At 45.5% G+C, this 11,671-nt stretch overlaps 1 protein-coding gene and 1 long non-coding RNA gene across 2 annotated transcripts; one reads left to right on the plus strand and one right to left on the minus strand.

Annotated features, from left to right (window-relative positions):
* Positions 1–3,803: 3,803 nt before the first annotated feature.
* On the minus strand, positions 3,804–6,442 carry LOC123153422 (putative laccase-9). Its single transcript, XM_044572552.1, has 5 exons — positions 6,401–6,442; positions 5,727–5,878; positions 5,372–5,616; positions 4,187–5,281; positions 3,804–4,061 (listed from the first exon to the last, which is right to left on the minus strand). The coding sequence occupies exons 1-5, from the start codon at positions 6,440–6,442 to the stop codon at positions 3,931–3,933; spliced, it is 1,665 nt and encodes a 554-aa protein (XP_044428487.1). The 3' UTR covers positions 3,804–3,930.
* Positions 6,235–10,880, plus strand: LOC123147794 (uncharacterized). The gene is made up of 4 exons (XR_006473447.1): positions 6,235–6,547; positions 9,363–9,431; positions 10,254–10,369; positions 10,471–10,880. It is a non-coding gene; the product is annotated as an uncharacterized lncRNA (long non-coding RNA).
* The last annotated feature ends 791 nt before the right edge of the window (positions 10,881–11,671 follow it).

Raw genomic sequence — 11,671 nt, forward strand, 5'->3', positions numbered from 1 at the left:
GGGACTCCGAACTACCTTCGGTACATCAAATCACATAAACTCATAATACCGATCGTCACCGAACGTTAAGCGTGCGGACCCTACGGGTTCGAGAACTATGTAGACATGACCGAGACACGTCTCCGGTCAATAACCAATAGCGGAACCTTGATGCTCATATTGTCTCCCACATATTCTATGAAGATCTTTATCAGTCAAACCACATAACAACATACGTTGTTCCCTTTGTCATCGGTATGTTACTTGCCTGAGATTCGATCGTCAGTATCTCAATACCTAGTTCAATCTCATTACCGGCAAGTCTCTTTACTCGTTCCGTAATACATCATCCCATAACTAAATTGTTAGTTACAATGCTTGCAAGGCTTATAGTGATGTGCATTACCGAGTGGGCCCAGAGATACCTCTCCGACAATCGTAGTGACAAATCCTAATCTCAAAATACGCCAACTCAACAAGTACCTTTGGAGACACCTGTAGAGCACCTTTATAATCACCCAGTTACGTTGAGATGTTTGGTAGCACACAAAGTGTTCCTCCGGTAAACGGGAGTTGCATAATCTCATAGTCATAGGAACATGTATAAGTCATGAAGAAAGCAATAGCAACATACTAAACAATCAAGTGCTAAGCTAACGGAATGGGTCAAGTCAATCACATAATTATCCTAATGATGTGATCCCGTTAATCAAATGACAACTCTTGTCTATGGCTAGGAAACATAACCATCTTTGATCAACGAGCTAGTCAAGTAGAGGCATACTAGTGACACTTTGTTTGTCTATGTATTCACACATGTACTAAGTTTCTGATTAATACAATTCTAGCATGAATAATAAACATTATCATGATATAAGGAAATATAAATAACAACTTTATTATTGCCTCTAGGGCATATTTCCTTCAGGTGGCCCACATGGAGCCCTACCAAGTCTTGCATTACAAGCTTAAGAAGACCGCGCTTCGCCTCATGGAGTGGAGCAAGTCCCTCTTGTCCAAGGCTAAGGTCCAGCTCCATGCGGCCCTTTTGGCGATTCTACGCCTCGACACTGCCCAAGAAGAGAGGCTCCTTTCTCCTGAGGAGCGTGACCTTCGCTCTAGGCTCAAGAGGAGGGTCATTAGTCTTGCGGTGTTGGACAGGGCTAGGAAAAGCCAATGCGCCAGAATCGCAAATCTGAAGGACGGCGATGCCAACACCAAATTCTTCCACCGCCGCATCAACGCTACAAGACGGAAAAACCACATCCATCTGATTAAGCACGGGCAGGGCTGGGTTACCGACCACAAGGAAAAAGAGGAGATCATCCAGGAGCACTTTTCCGAGGTCATGGGTAGAGGAAATACGAGTACCATGGATTTTAACTGGGAGGATCTTGGCACCGAGCACCGTACCTTGCAAGGCATCGACGATCCAATCACCGAGGATGAGGTACTCCAGGCCATCAAGGAGTTGCCCGGTGATAAAGCGCCTGGCCCGGACGGCTTCACGGACATCTTCTTCAAGAAGTGTTGGGATGTCATAAAGGATGATGTCACGAGGGTCATCCAACGCTTTGATTCCTTAAACACCTCAAATCTGCAATGGCTTAACTACGCCAATGTCGTTCTTTTGCCTAAGAAGGATGGGGCGGAAGGTATCTCCGACTACAGGCCCATTAGCCTCATCCATGCCGTTGCCAAGATCATGGCCAAGATCCTTTCTTTGAGGTTTGCTCCCCATATGGGCGACCTCATATCCAACTCTCAAAGTGCATTCATAAAACGAAGAAGCATCCATGACAACTTCATGTACGTTCGGAGTTTTGCTAGACGCTTACACAAGAGCAAGACCCCCACCCTCCTATTCAAGCTTGACATAAAGAAGGCTTTTGACTCGGTCAAGTGGGAATACATCCTTGATCTCCTTCAACGCTTGGGGTTCCCTGCCAAGTTTAGGGATTGCATTGCCGCTCTTTTATCCTCATCATCTTCGCGGATCTTCCTCAATGGGATTCCAGGCTCTCCCATCAAGCATGGTCGCGGCTTTCGTCAAGGGGACCCCATCTCGCCACTTCTGTCTGCCCTCGCAATCAACCCTCTTCACCAAATCCTAGATTTGGCAACCCGGAAAGGATTGCTCCGCAAGATACGTGGCCGTGGGGCTATGGTGAGGACATCGCTTTACGCGGATGACGCGGCTGTTTTTGTGGCTCCTATCAAGACGGATATCGACAACCTTGCCTCCATCTTGGAGGGCTTTGGCGAGGTGACGGGCCTATGCACTAACTTCCAAAAAAGCTCGGTCGTGCCGATACGTTGCAATCACCTTAACCTCGAGCACATTCTTGAAGGTGTTCTGACAGCTCGGTCCTGCTTCCCCATGAAACACTTGGGACTACCGCTCTAGGTGTGGCAACTCAAGAAGGTGGACTTTCAATATCTTGCGGACAAGGCTGCCGGAAAACTAGTGACTTGGGAGGGGGAAAATATCACTACAATCAAGCGCACGGCCCTAGTCAAGTCGGTCATCTCCTCCCAAGTGGTGTACTCCATCACGCCTCTTATCGTACCACTGAGCTCCCTAAATAGTGTGAACAAGATAGAGAGGGCCTTCCTTTGGTCTGGATCAGATAAGACTACTGGTACCAAGTGCAAGGTGAATTGGGAGACAGTGTGCCGGCCAAAGGAGTATGGTGGTCTTGGCGTGCTGAACACTGACAAATTTGCGCGTGCTTTGCGCCTGCAGTCGCTTTGGTATGAATGGAAGGAACCTCAAAAACTTTTGGTGGGGCTTGGCAACCCTTGCACCAAGGATGACCGGGAATTTTTCTATGCCTCCACTACTATCACCGTCGGCAATGGCGCCCGAACTCCATTTTTGGGAATCCCCTTGGCTTCTGGGGCGCAAACCAATGGACATCGCACCGCTCATCTTCGAGGCCTCGAGGAGAAAAAATTGGAAGGTGCGTGAGGCCCTAAACGAGAGCGCATGGATTCTGTCAATCAACAACAACACTGTCGTTTCCGGTGACCACATCCGGGAATTCTTCACACTTTGGATGCTCATTAATGACTTCCACCTCGACGACCACCTTGAAGATGATATTGTCTGGAAGCACGCGAATGATGGATTCTACTCGGCATCCACCGCATATAAAGCTCAGTTCCTTGGCATGTCGCTTTCCCCTATGGATCAAATGGTCTGAAAAGTTTGGGCACCACCAAAAGTAAAAAAAATCGCTTGGTTGGCTATCCAAAATAAGATTTGGACTGTCGATCGGTTGGCGAAACGTGGTTGGCCAAATTGTGGCATGTGCCAACTTTGCAAAAGAGAACAAGAATCGGGCGCGCATCTTCTTTTCAAGTGTCGCTACACGCTCAGGCTATGGATGTTAGTCATTAAGAAGCTTGGACTTGCTCACATGGACACAACCAATTAGCATCTTGCGGACTCCGTCAACGAGTGGTGGGACAAGCGAACCAACAATCAAAACCCCAATAGACATGCTATGGCCTCTCTTACCATGCTCGGTCTCTTGGACAATATAGAATGAACGAAATGCTAGGGTGTTCCGCTACAAATGTGTGCCACCACCCGTTCTCTTTCACACCATTTTAGAGGAGGCGAAGCTTTGGATCACCGCGGGCGCTAAGAAATTGGGGCATATTATGTTGCGTGAGTAGCTGTCATGCCGTGTGTGGGTTTCTTGTAACACTCTAAACTCTATTCTCTCCTTATTTAATTGATGAGGCAATTCCGTTTTAAAAAAACTATCCAGCAAACCACGGCATCGACTGTGATGATTAAAGAGATAGTGCTAGGCGCCAAAAAAATTACAATGTCTCTTAATTTTCTCTACCTACAGAAACCTTCAGCTCTAGCTATTTTTCCTTTCTTGCTCGTCACATGAAAGATCTGGAAATTACATGAAAAAATGCCTTATTGCTCTGTCAACACCTGGGCATATTTGGAGGCGGTGGCATGATCTTGGCATTTGGTCCCTTGCCGTTCTTCACAATGAACACCGTCTCCATCCCCCACACCATGTGGCGCTCGAAATGACAGTGCATGAACCATACGCCTGCCAACCAAACCAAGACACAACAAGGTATAAGATGTACGTACGTACATTTGAATCATACCCTGTATACAAAAGCCTTTATAGATAGTCTCAAGTGGATCAGGAAGAAAGGTTTGAGCACTCACCAGGGTTTTCTGCACGGAGGCGGATTGCGACCCATCCGTTCTTGGGCACGGAGACGGTGTTCTGGTACGGCGGGTCGACCAGGTTGTACTTGGCCGGGTCCGTGCGCTTGTCGAAGTTGCCAGTCCCTCTCCCCACCACGTAGAAGCTGAACCCGTGCAGGTGCATGGGATGGCTGTCGCCGCCGAGGATGGTCGTGCCCTGCAGCACCACCTCCAGGACGGCGCCGTACTCCAGGACCTTCACCCTCGTGCCTCTCGCGGTCAGCGCGAGCTCCGGGGGCAGGTCGTCGGCCGTGAAGTTGAAGGGCGACGGCGGGTTGTCGGGGAAGTCGGTCCTGGCCACGCCGCCGACGGCGGAGCGGTAGTAGGCCCCGAGCACGTCGCTCCGCGGCATCTCGAAGCTCACGTTGTTGAGGCTCGACGCGAAGCGGTTGCCGTGGGGCCCCTTGCACACCTCGCCGGGCGCGCACGCGATCTCGTTCACCTCCACCGTGACGAGCATGTGCTCGTCGACGCGCCGGGGCACGTCGGCCGGGTGCCCCTTGCTGGCCAGCGACCTGAGCCGCGCCGTGAACGCGGCCGCCGCGGAGCTGTCGTTGATGGCGGGAAGGCTGGGGAGACCATGCGCCGCATCGCCCGGCGCCGCGGGAGCGTCGACGTATTCCAGGACGGCGGTGGCCGTGCTGCTGTCGACGGTGGCCTGCGGGTTGGTCGCCAGCGGCCTCGACGCCATGTAGAAGTGCCGGGCGTTTGAGCGGCCACGGCGGGCCTTGAGCAGCGCGGTCACCGTTTGGCCGGCGTCGATGAATACGTGGTCGGCGCTGAACGGCTTGGTGTAGGAAGCGTCGGAGCCGACCACGGTGAGGCGGTGCCCGGCGACGGCGAAGAAGAATCCGTTGGTGAGGGCCGCGTTGATGATCCGGATCATGTAGGTCTTGCCGTGCTTGACTGGCAGCCTAAAGGTGCCGTTGCCGGAGCAAGCGAACAGGTCACCCGGCTGACCGTTGATGGTGTTCGCGTCTGAAGACTGGAAGTCGCTGCCGGTGGAGATGGCGTCGGCGAGCACTTGCCCGATGTCGTCGTTCCACCATTCCCCTGCCATGGAGATAAACATGTCCACATACCATCAGTGGAAACCACTACCACGCATTGCAGAAGCAGGCGCACAGAGCTAGCTATACGTACCGAGGATGATGGGTATCTCTCTGTGCGGTTTGCTGAATGGGTAGGTCGTGCCGCGCCGGGGGCGTATGACGATGGCGCCATGCACGGTGTCGCGATCCATGGCGGTGTGCGCGTGCCACCACAGCGTGCCTTCCTCCTCGGAGAAGATGATCCGGTAGCTGAAGTTGCCGCCGGGCTGGATCGGGCACTGCGTTATGTACTCCGGCCCGTCCCACCACGGACTTCGCGGCTGGTTCACCCCGTGCCTACAGCGTCAACAAGAGTAGGAGTTCATCTATGCCGCCGATCGGAAGAAACAAAACAAAGACAAAAATACAGCAAGAATCATTTCGCGCAGTAGTATTAGAAATTGTACCAGTGGAGGGTGATGTTCTTATGGCCCTGGTTGAAGACGTTGACAACGACGACGTCGCCCTTCCTCGCGTAGATGGTCGGGCCGGGGAACTCGCCGTTGACGGTGAGGATGGTCTTTTCACGGCAGAGCCTCGTGTAGTTGCTCTCCTTTATCTACAGCCAAATGTCATGCATACATGCAGGAAAAACTACGATTCAGCAAAGGTTTTTCAATCAATTAAGATGAGGAAAAATTTATCTGAGAAACCTGCAGCTGATGCTAAATAAAATTGCGGGATTGCTAATTTTCATCCGGATGAAAATAATTCGCTTTCATCCGTTTTTCCGTCCGTCCGATTCTTGTGTCAAGATTCACGTTTTTCCTTTTCTTTTTTCAGCCTCGGGGGTATTTTATTCGTTACCGGGCCTGCAACCCCCTGGACCCGGGCCTGCAACCCCCTGGAGACCCGTTAATCCTGGCGGGTCCATGTGCTAACCGGTTTTTTATTTTATTTTGAATTTCCTTTTATCTCCTCCGCTGACTTTGTCCGTTTCCCTTCCCTATTTCGAGCAGCGAGATCTTGGAGGCAGAGAGGGGAGAGCCATGGCGATTTTGGCTGGTTAGCTTTGTCGTTGATCTCTGGAGAGCGAGCCGGTGGTTAGGCGTCCGGTCCTCCTCCCCCCTCCCCCTGTTGCTTCTCCTTCAAGCGCGTTGAGGCAGAGGAGAAGTTGACGCATGGTGATTCAGCGGCGGCGTCTTATCTGCTTCCCTTGATTTGGTGATGCTCCTCCTTTTGTTGTGGTGTTCTCCGAGCCTTGTGCGTCCCTTCTTCCCACAACGAGGTTTGCTTGCCAGTATCCTTTCCCCATGTCTTCATTTCGCTGCAATTTCTGTAGGATTTTGCTAGATCTGGCTTAAAGGTGTGCTTGTTCCCGTGTGTAGTGGTGGATCCTAGCTCTTTTAGGTTGTTTGTGGTGGTTCCTAGATGTCAGATTTTTGTTGCAGATGGAGCAACATCTAGTAGATGTAGATGCAGCAACGCCTGATTCGATGTAGTTGTAGGGGTGGTTCCCTTATGACTATTTCTTATTTATGCTCCTGAATGTTTCTGTAGTTGTTCATGTGCCCCTATATGTGTATAACCCCTAGATGTGTGGATGTAAATGTTGAATCTAGCTCGTAGATGTTTGCATTGTATGTGTGTATGATGCCAGTTGTTTTTGTCAGTGAGTTGGGCTGTAACTTTGAGCGAATTCGGAGTGATTGGGACTGAATTTTACCAGTTAAGCGTCAGTGATTTTGGACTGTAGTTTCAGGTTTTACCAGTCCATCTTACTCAGTAATTTTCGAGTGCTTTTGTGTCTGTCTTTGCAACTTCAGTGATGTGTAAGTTTTAGTGATCTACTCTGTAATATTTGAGTGCTTTTGTCTTTGACTTTGTAACTTCAGTAATGTGTAAGTTTGAGTGATCTACTCTAAATTTTCCACTCGTTTCCAGCACCTATTACACTCAGTATCAGTGTAACTACAGTCTGAATTGTATTGTGAATTAACTCTGGACTGCAAGTTCGTATGTCCCTTTTTATCCTTTGCTAGCTTTTGTAGATGTACATCCCTTCGTTGTTTTGGATGCAAATGCTGAGTCACCTGGTCACTTGTCTCATGTTGATGTTTTTTGGTGGACAAATTTCTAGTTTAATGTGTGATTCTCGTTGGTGGACTGAATTTTTTCCAGTTAAGTTAAAGTGGTTAGGGATTGTAAATTTGAGTAATGTGTCCCTTCTAGTGTCAGATTTATTCCCCTTTCATATGTTGTGTGTGGTGATTTCCCTCAGCTGTGTTGAATCTCGTATGTCGTGTGACCTAGATTGTCTGGTTGAATTCGGCTAGTTGTCATGCGCTTGGACGTGTTGTTTGTTTCAGTTCATATCCCTGTCCATGTCCATGACCCTATCCATGTCTCTGTCGGATGGGATGTTGTTTGTTTCAGTTCAGAACCATTTGCTTTGCTTGTGCGACTTGTTTCCTCGCTAAGCATCATCTACCTAGCAAGCAAACTAGTCTACTGTTTCCCCCCTATTCCTTCTCCAATCTAATATAATCTGATGCACATTGGGATTGGGATTGGGTGGTGATTTCCTTCAGTCTATCACCTACCTTCTGCTCTACTCTTTCTGTATTGTTTCTAGCATATATATATATATATATATATATATATATATATATATATATATATATATATATATATATATATATATGGTGATGAATTAGAAGTATTCGGTATGTATTGTCGGCTTTGGTTTGATCCTCAAGTCTAATTTGCTACCGTGTAGGGATTTATCAGTCGGATCTGTTGCTTATCCCCTTTTGGATGTCGCATGTGGTAATCCCGCGCGGCTATTTTGATGCAGATGTGTTGTTGCATTTGTTAGTGGTATTGAATCTCATCTGTCTTGTGTGCTAGGTTAGGGATTGTCTTGTAGGTTTTATTTGACCTGTTTCGGTCAGTAGTTGGAATTCGAATGTTTGTCATGGGCAGTTGCTAATTTCGTACATGCTGGATCGTGTTTCAGTGACTTTAGTGCCCTGGTCGCCTTGGATTCTCTAGTGTTTTTGTTTGTGGCTGTAGGTTATATAACCCCTGGGTCGTTTGTCGATGTAGGTTTATATGTAGTGTTCTTTGTGATTTTGCTTGTATAGCTAGTCAACCAGCTTAGGTTGTCGTACCTAGTGCGTTCTGCTAGCAAATTTCAGCTCTGTTCTTTGTGTTTCTGTGAAACAGAATGTCCTTTTCATTTTCAGCTATGTAAATGTTTGATTGCTCTACTTGAAATCCCTGTTTTCTTAGTGGATTTGTAGTGTGTTTTCTGAGTGTTTTACACTGTAATTCTTAGTGGATTTACAGTGTAATTCCTTAGCGGATTTACACTGTAATTTTAGGTGGATTTACACTGTATTTTTTTACTGGATTTACACTGTAATTTTCAGTGAATTTACACTGTATTTTTAGTGGATTTATATTGTAATTTGCAATGGATCTACACTGTAATTCTCAGTGGATTTACTCTGTAGTTTTCAGTTGATCTTTCGTTGTAATCATATAAGAATTACACTGTATCTCTTGATTTTACAGTGTAATTCTTAGTTGAGTTACACTGTAATCCTTAGTGTATCTTAGTGTTTTTGTAGTGACTATTAGTTATTCTTGGATTTACCTTGTATTACACTGTAACTCTTGATTTTACGGTGTAATTTTCAGTGTATTTACACTGTAATTCTTAGTGTATTTTGGCTAGGGTCTGTTAGCTGGTTTTTACCCTTGTAATCTGCATTTGACTAGGGACTATTATGTGGATTATTTTTGTATTATCTTTAGTGGATCTTATAGTGTAATTCTTATTGGATTTACAGTGTAACTCTCAGTGGGCTTACACTGTAATTTTTCAGTTGATTCTACCCTTAGTGAATTTGACTAAGACTGTTAGTTGGTTTTTACCCTTGTACTCTGCAATTGAGTAGGGTCTATTATGTGAATTTTTAGGTCTGAACATTTTCAGGTAGCCAATCTCTATCTTGTTTGTAATTTACTTTCATGCATTTGGTTGTTTCTTTATTTTATTTTTTTTACCGTGATGTCATTTTGGTTTTGCTGTGTAGGTTGCAAGTCTCTTGCTCTTGACTCTACAAAGAAAGCATCAAATGATTCGTCAGTTGGTAAATCTGCTGGTAATATTTTGTCAAACGAGGGTACAAAGGATGGTCCAAATTTGGTTTCTTGTGTGTTCCATGTAGTATCAGTGCTTAATTTTTTTCTTTAGTTTCAGTGCGATCTTCATAGTAATTACATTTAAAAGATCATAGTAATTCTAAGTTCAAGCGACAGTAATTTGCCCTTTTATAAAGTTCCAAAGTTTCAAATATTCAATCATAGTTTCATTTTGGTTTCTGAGCAGGAACATATTGGTTTCTCTATATAATACACTGTATTTAACACTGTAGTTCCAGTGGTCCAGCACTGGAACTACAGTTTGCTTACACTGTAATTCCAGTGGTCTAGCGATGTATTTCAAACTGTAATTACAAAGGATTTTTCACCGTGGTCCACTACTGTAATTTCTATTGCTATCCACTGAAATTTTAGTGGTCTAGTACTGTAATTACAGTTTGTCTGCCACTGTAAATTCCTTATCTGCCAGTGTAATTTAGTTTCACATGTTATTTTTCTGTTCCTCTGTAACCATAGTGTAAAAACACTTGTTAGATTTTGATTTTGTGTAGGATTTACTCATTTGTATATGTTCTTATTGCTTTTTCTGGTGATCTCTGGATTTTGAGTTTATAACTAGAGTGCTATGTGGATTCTGATCTGCTCTTTCGCTTTGGTAGCAACCTGTTGCTACTCAAAGTAGAACAATATTTTTTGCATTAGCTAATGAAAGTTTTTGGAGAATTTCTTTCCCTGCTGTTTTATATGTAAATTTGACAATGATAGTACCTTGAACAACTGCTTATTTTTGCTTATTTTTTGTGTTCTTTGTAACTTTTCAGGCATGATTGTGGTTTTCTCCAATGTAGACATTCGAAATCTTAGGATCAAATATGTGAATGACATGTTTTTCAGCCCCTTGAACAGCTGCGACAAATCTTTTGTCACTGCTTTCTTTGTATGTTCTTATTTTCCTTGTCCTCTATTTCATTTTCTTTTTCTCCTTATTAGCTTTTACTTTCTTTACCTATTTTGGTCTCTTTGAGTTTTTTTGTGTAGGGAGGCAATGCCAAGTGAGGTTCAGCATGTGCACAGTCCTAGCTCAGTTGGTGGATGAGTTCTCTTTTTGAGTAGCATGTAACATAGAACCACTAGTGCAAATCATTTGGATCATTGGTGGATTTACAAGGTCTTTTTAGTGGATTTAAAGTGGCATCTTTAATGCATCTTGCACTGTAATTCTTAGTGGTTAATCTTAGCAGTTTTTTCAGTGCAAACCATTTGGATTGTTGGTAGATTTACAGTGTCATTTTAGTGGATTTTACAGTGTCATTTTAATGCATCTTACACTGTAATTCTTAGCGGGCATGATAAAAATTATTGTCGATTTTAGTGGATTTTACACCAAATTTCTTGGTGGTAATATTATTGTAATTATACTTCTTTGTCAATGTAAATTTTAGGTGACATCATCTTGGTCCTTTCCTCATCCCTTTGTTTCTTTAGCTTAGCGTACATGGAAAAACTTTGGCTGTATCGATGTATCGTTGTGGTTTTTTGATCTCCACTTTTTAGCTGCTCTTCTGTCCCGGTTGAAGAGGTTGGGGTGTAGACCCGTTAGTCTGTTTAAAAGCGGGACAGAAAAGCAAACAAAGACACGGGACATGAGACACTTGTCATTATTTGGTTGGCTAAAAAATATGGATGAAAGCTAATTGGATTTCATCCGGATGTAGGATAGACAGTCCCTAAAATTGTAATGACGGCGAACCAATCGATAGACTTACCACGAAATCGTAGTGACGTTGACCATGACGTCTACTCAGTCCGTCGTCTTCCTATGAAATTGGTCAGTTCCCGTCAGGCCCAGTAAAATTTTTGTGCCCTCCATACATAAGGGAATCTTGGTACGGAGGCAGGTAGAAAGAACTTACGAAGAGACTATAGGGGCGGCGGGCACTCGACGACGGCGATCCTTGAGCTGCGACGATGAACGCTGCAACCACCACGCCGACTGACCAAATCGCCGGTGCCTTGGTGACGCCCATCGCCGGTGACCGAACAGAGCCGACAGGCAGAACGGCTTGACAAGTTTGAAATCTAATCTACGCGCAGCTTTGGTCCTTGCGCATCCGTGTGGGTGTGGCAGGTTTGAAGCATGTGCGAATTCCTTGGCCCTTTGCTACTTATAGAAAGGAGTTAAACGCCAGTGGTGAACGCGAAGAGGAGTGATTCCAATTCTTCTTCTTCTTTTTTGGTA

The sequence above is a fragment of the Triticum aestivum genome, chromosome 7A (genome assembly GCF_018294505.1).
Source record: "Triticum aestivum cultivar Chinese Spring chromosome 7A, IWGSC CS RefSeq v2.1, whole genome shotgun sequence".
In the NCBI taxonomy this organism is placed as follows: Eukaryota; Viridiplantae; Streptophyta; class Magnoliopsida; order Poales; family Poaceae; genus Triticum; species Triticum aestivum.

Excerpts from the sequence above, each read along its gene's own strand:
- LOC123153422 (XM_044572552.1), bottom strand. The coding sequence starts at position 6,442 with ATGCGTCAACTTCTCCTCTGCCTCAACGCGCTTGAAGGAGAA. Across the intron at positions 5,282-5,371 it reads AGAGATACCCATCATCCTCG|GGGAATGGTGGAACGACGAC; the intron begins GTACGTATAGCT and ends TCTCCATGGCAG. Across the intron at positions 4,062-4,186 it reads CCTCCGTGCAGAAAACCCTG|GCGTATGGTTCATGCACTGT; the intron begins GTGAGTGCTCAA and ends TTTGGTTGGCAG.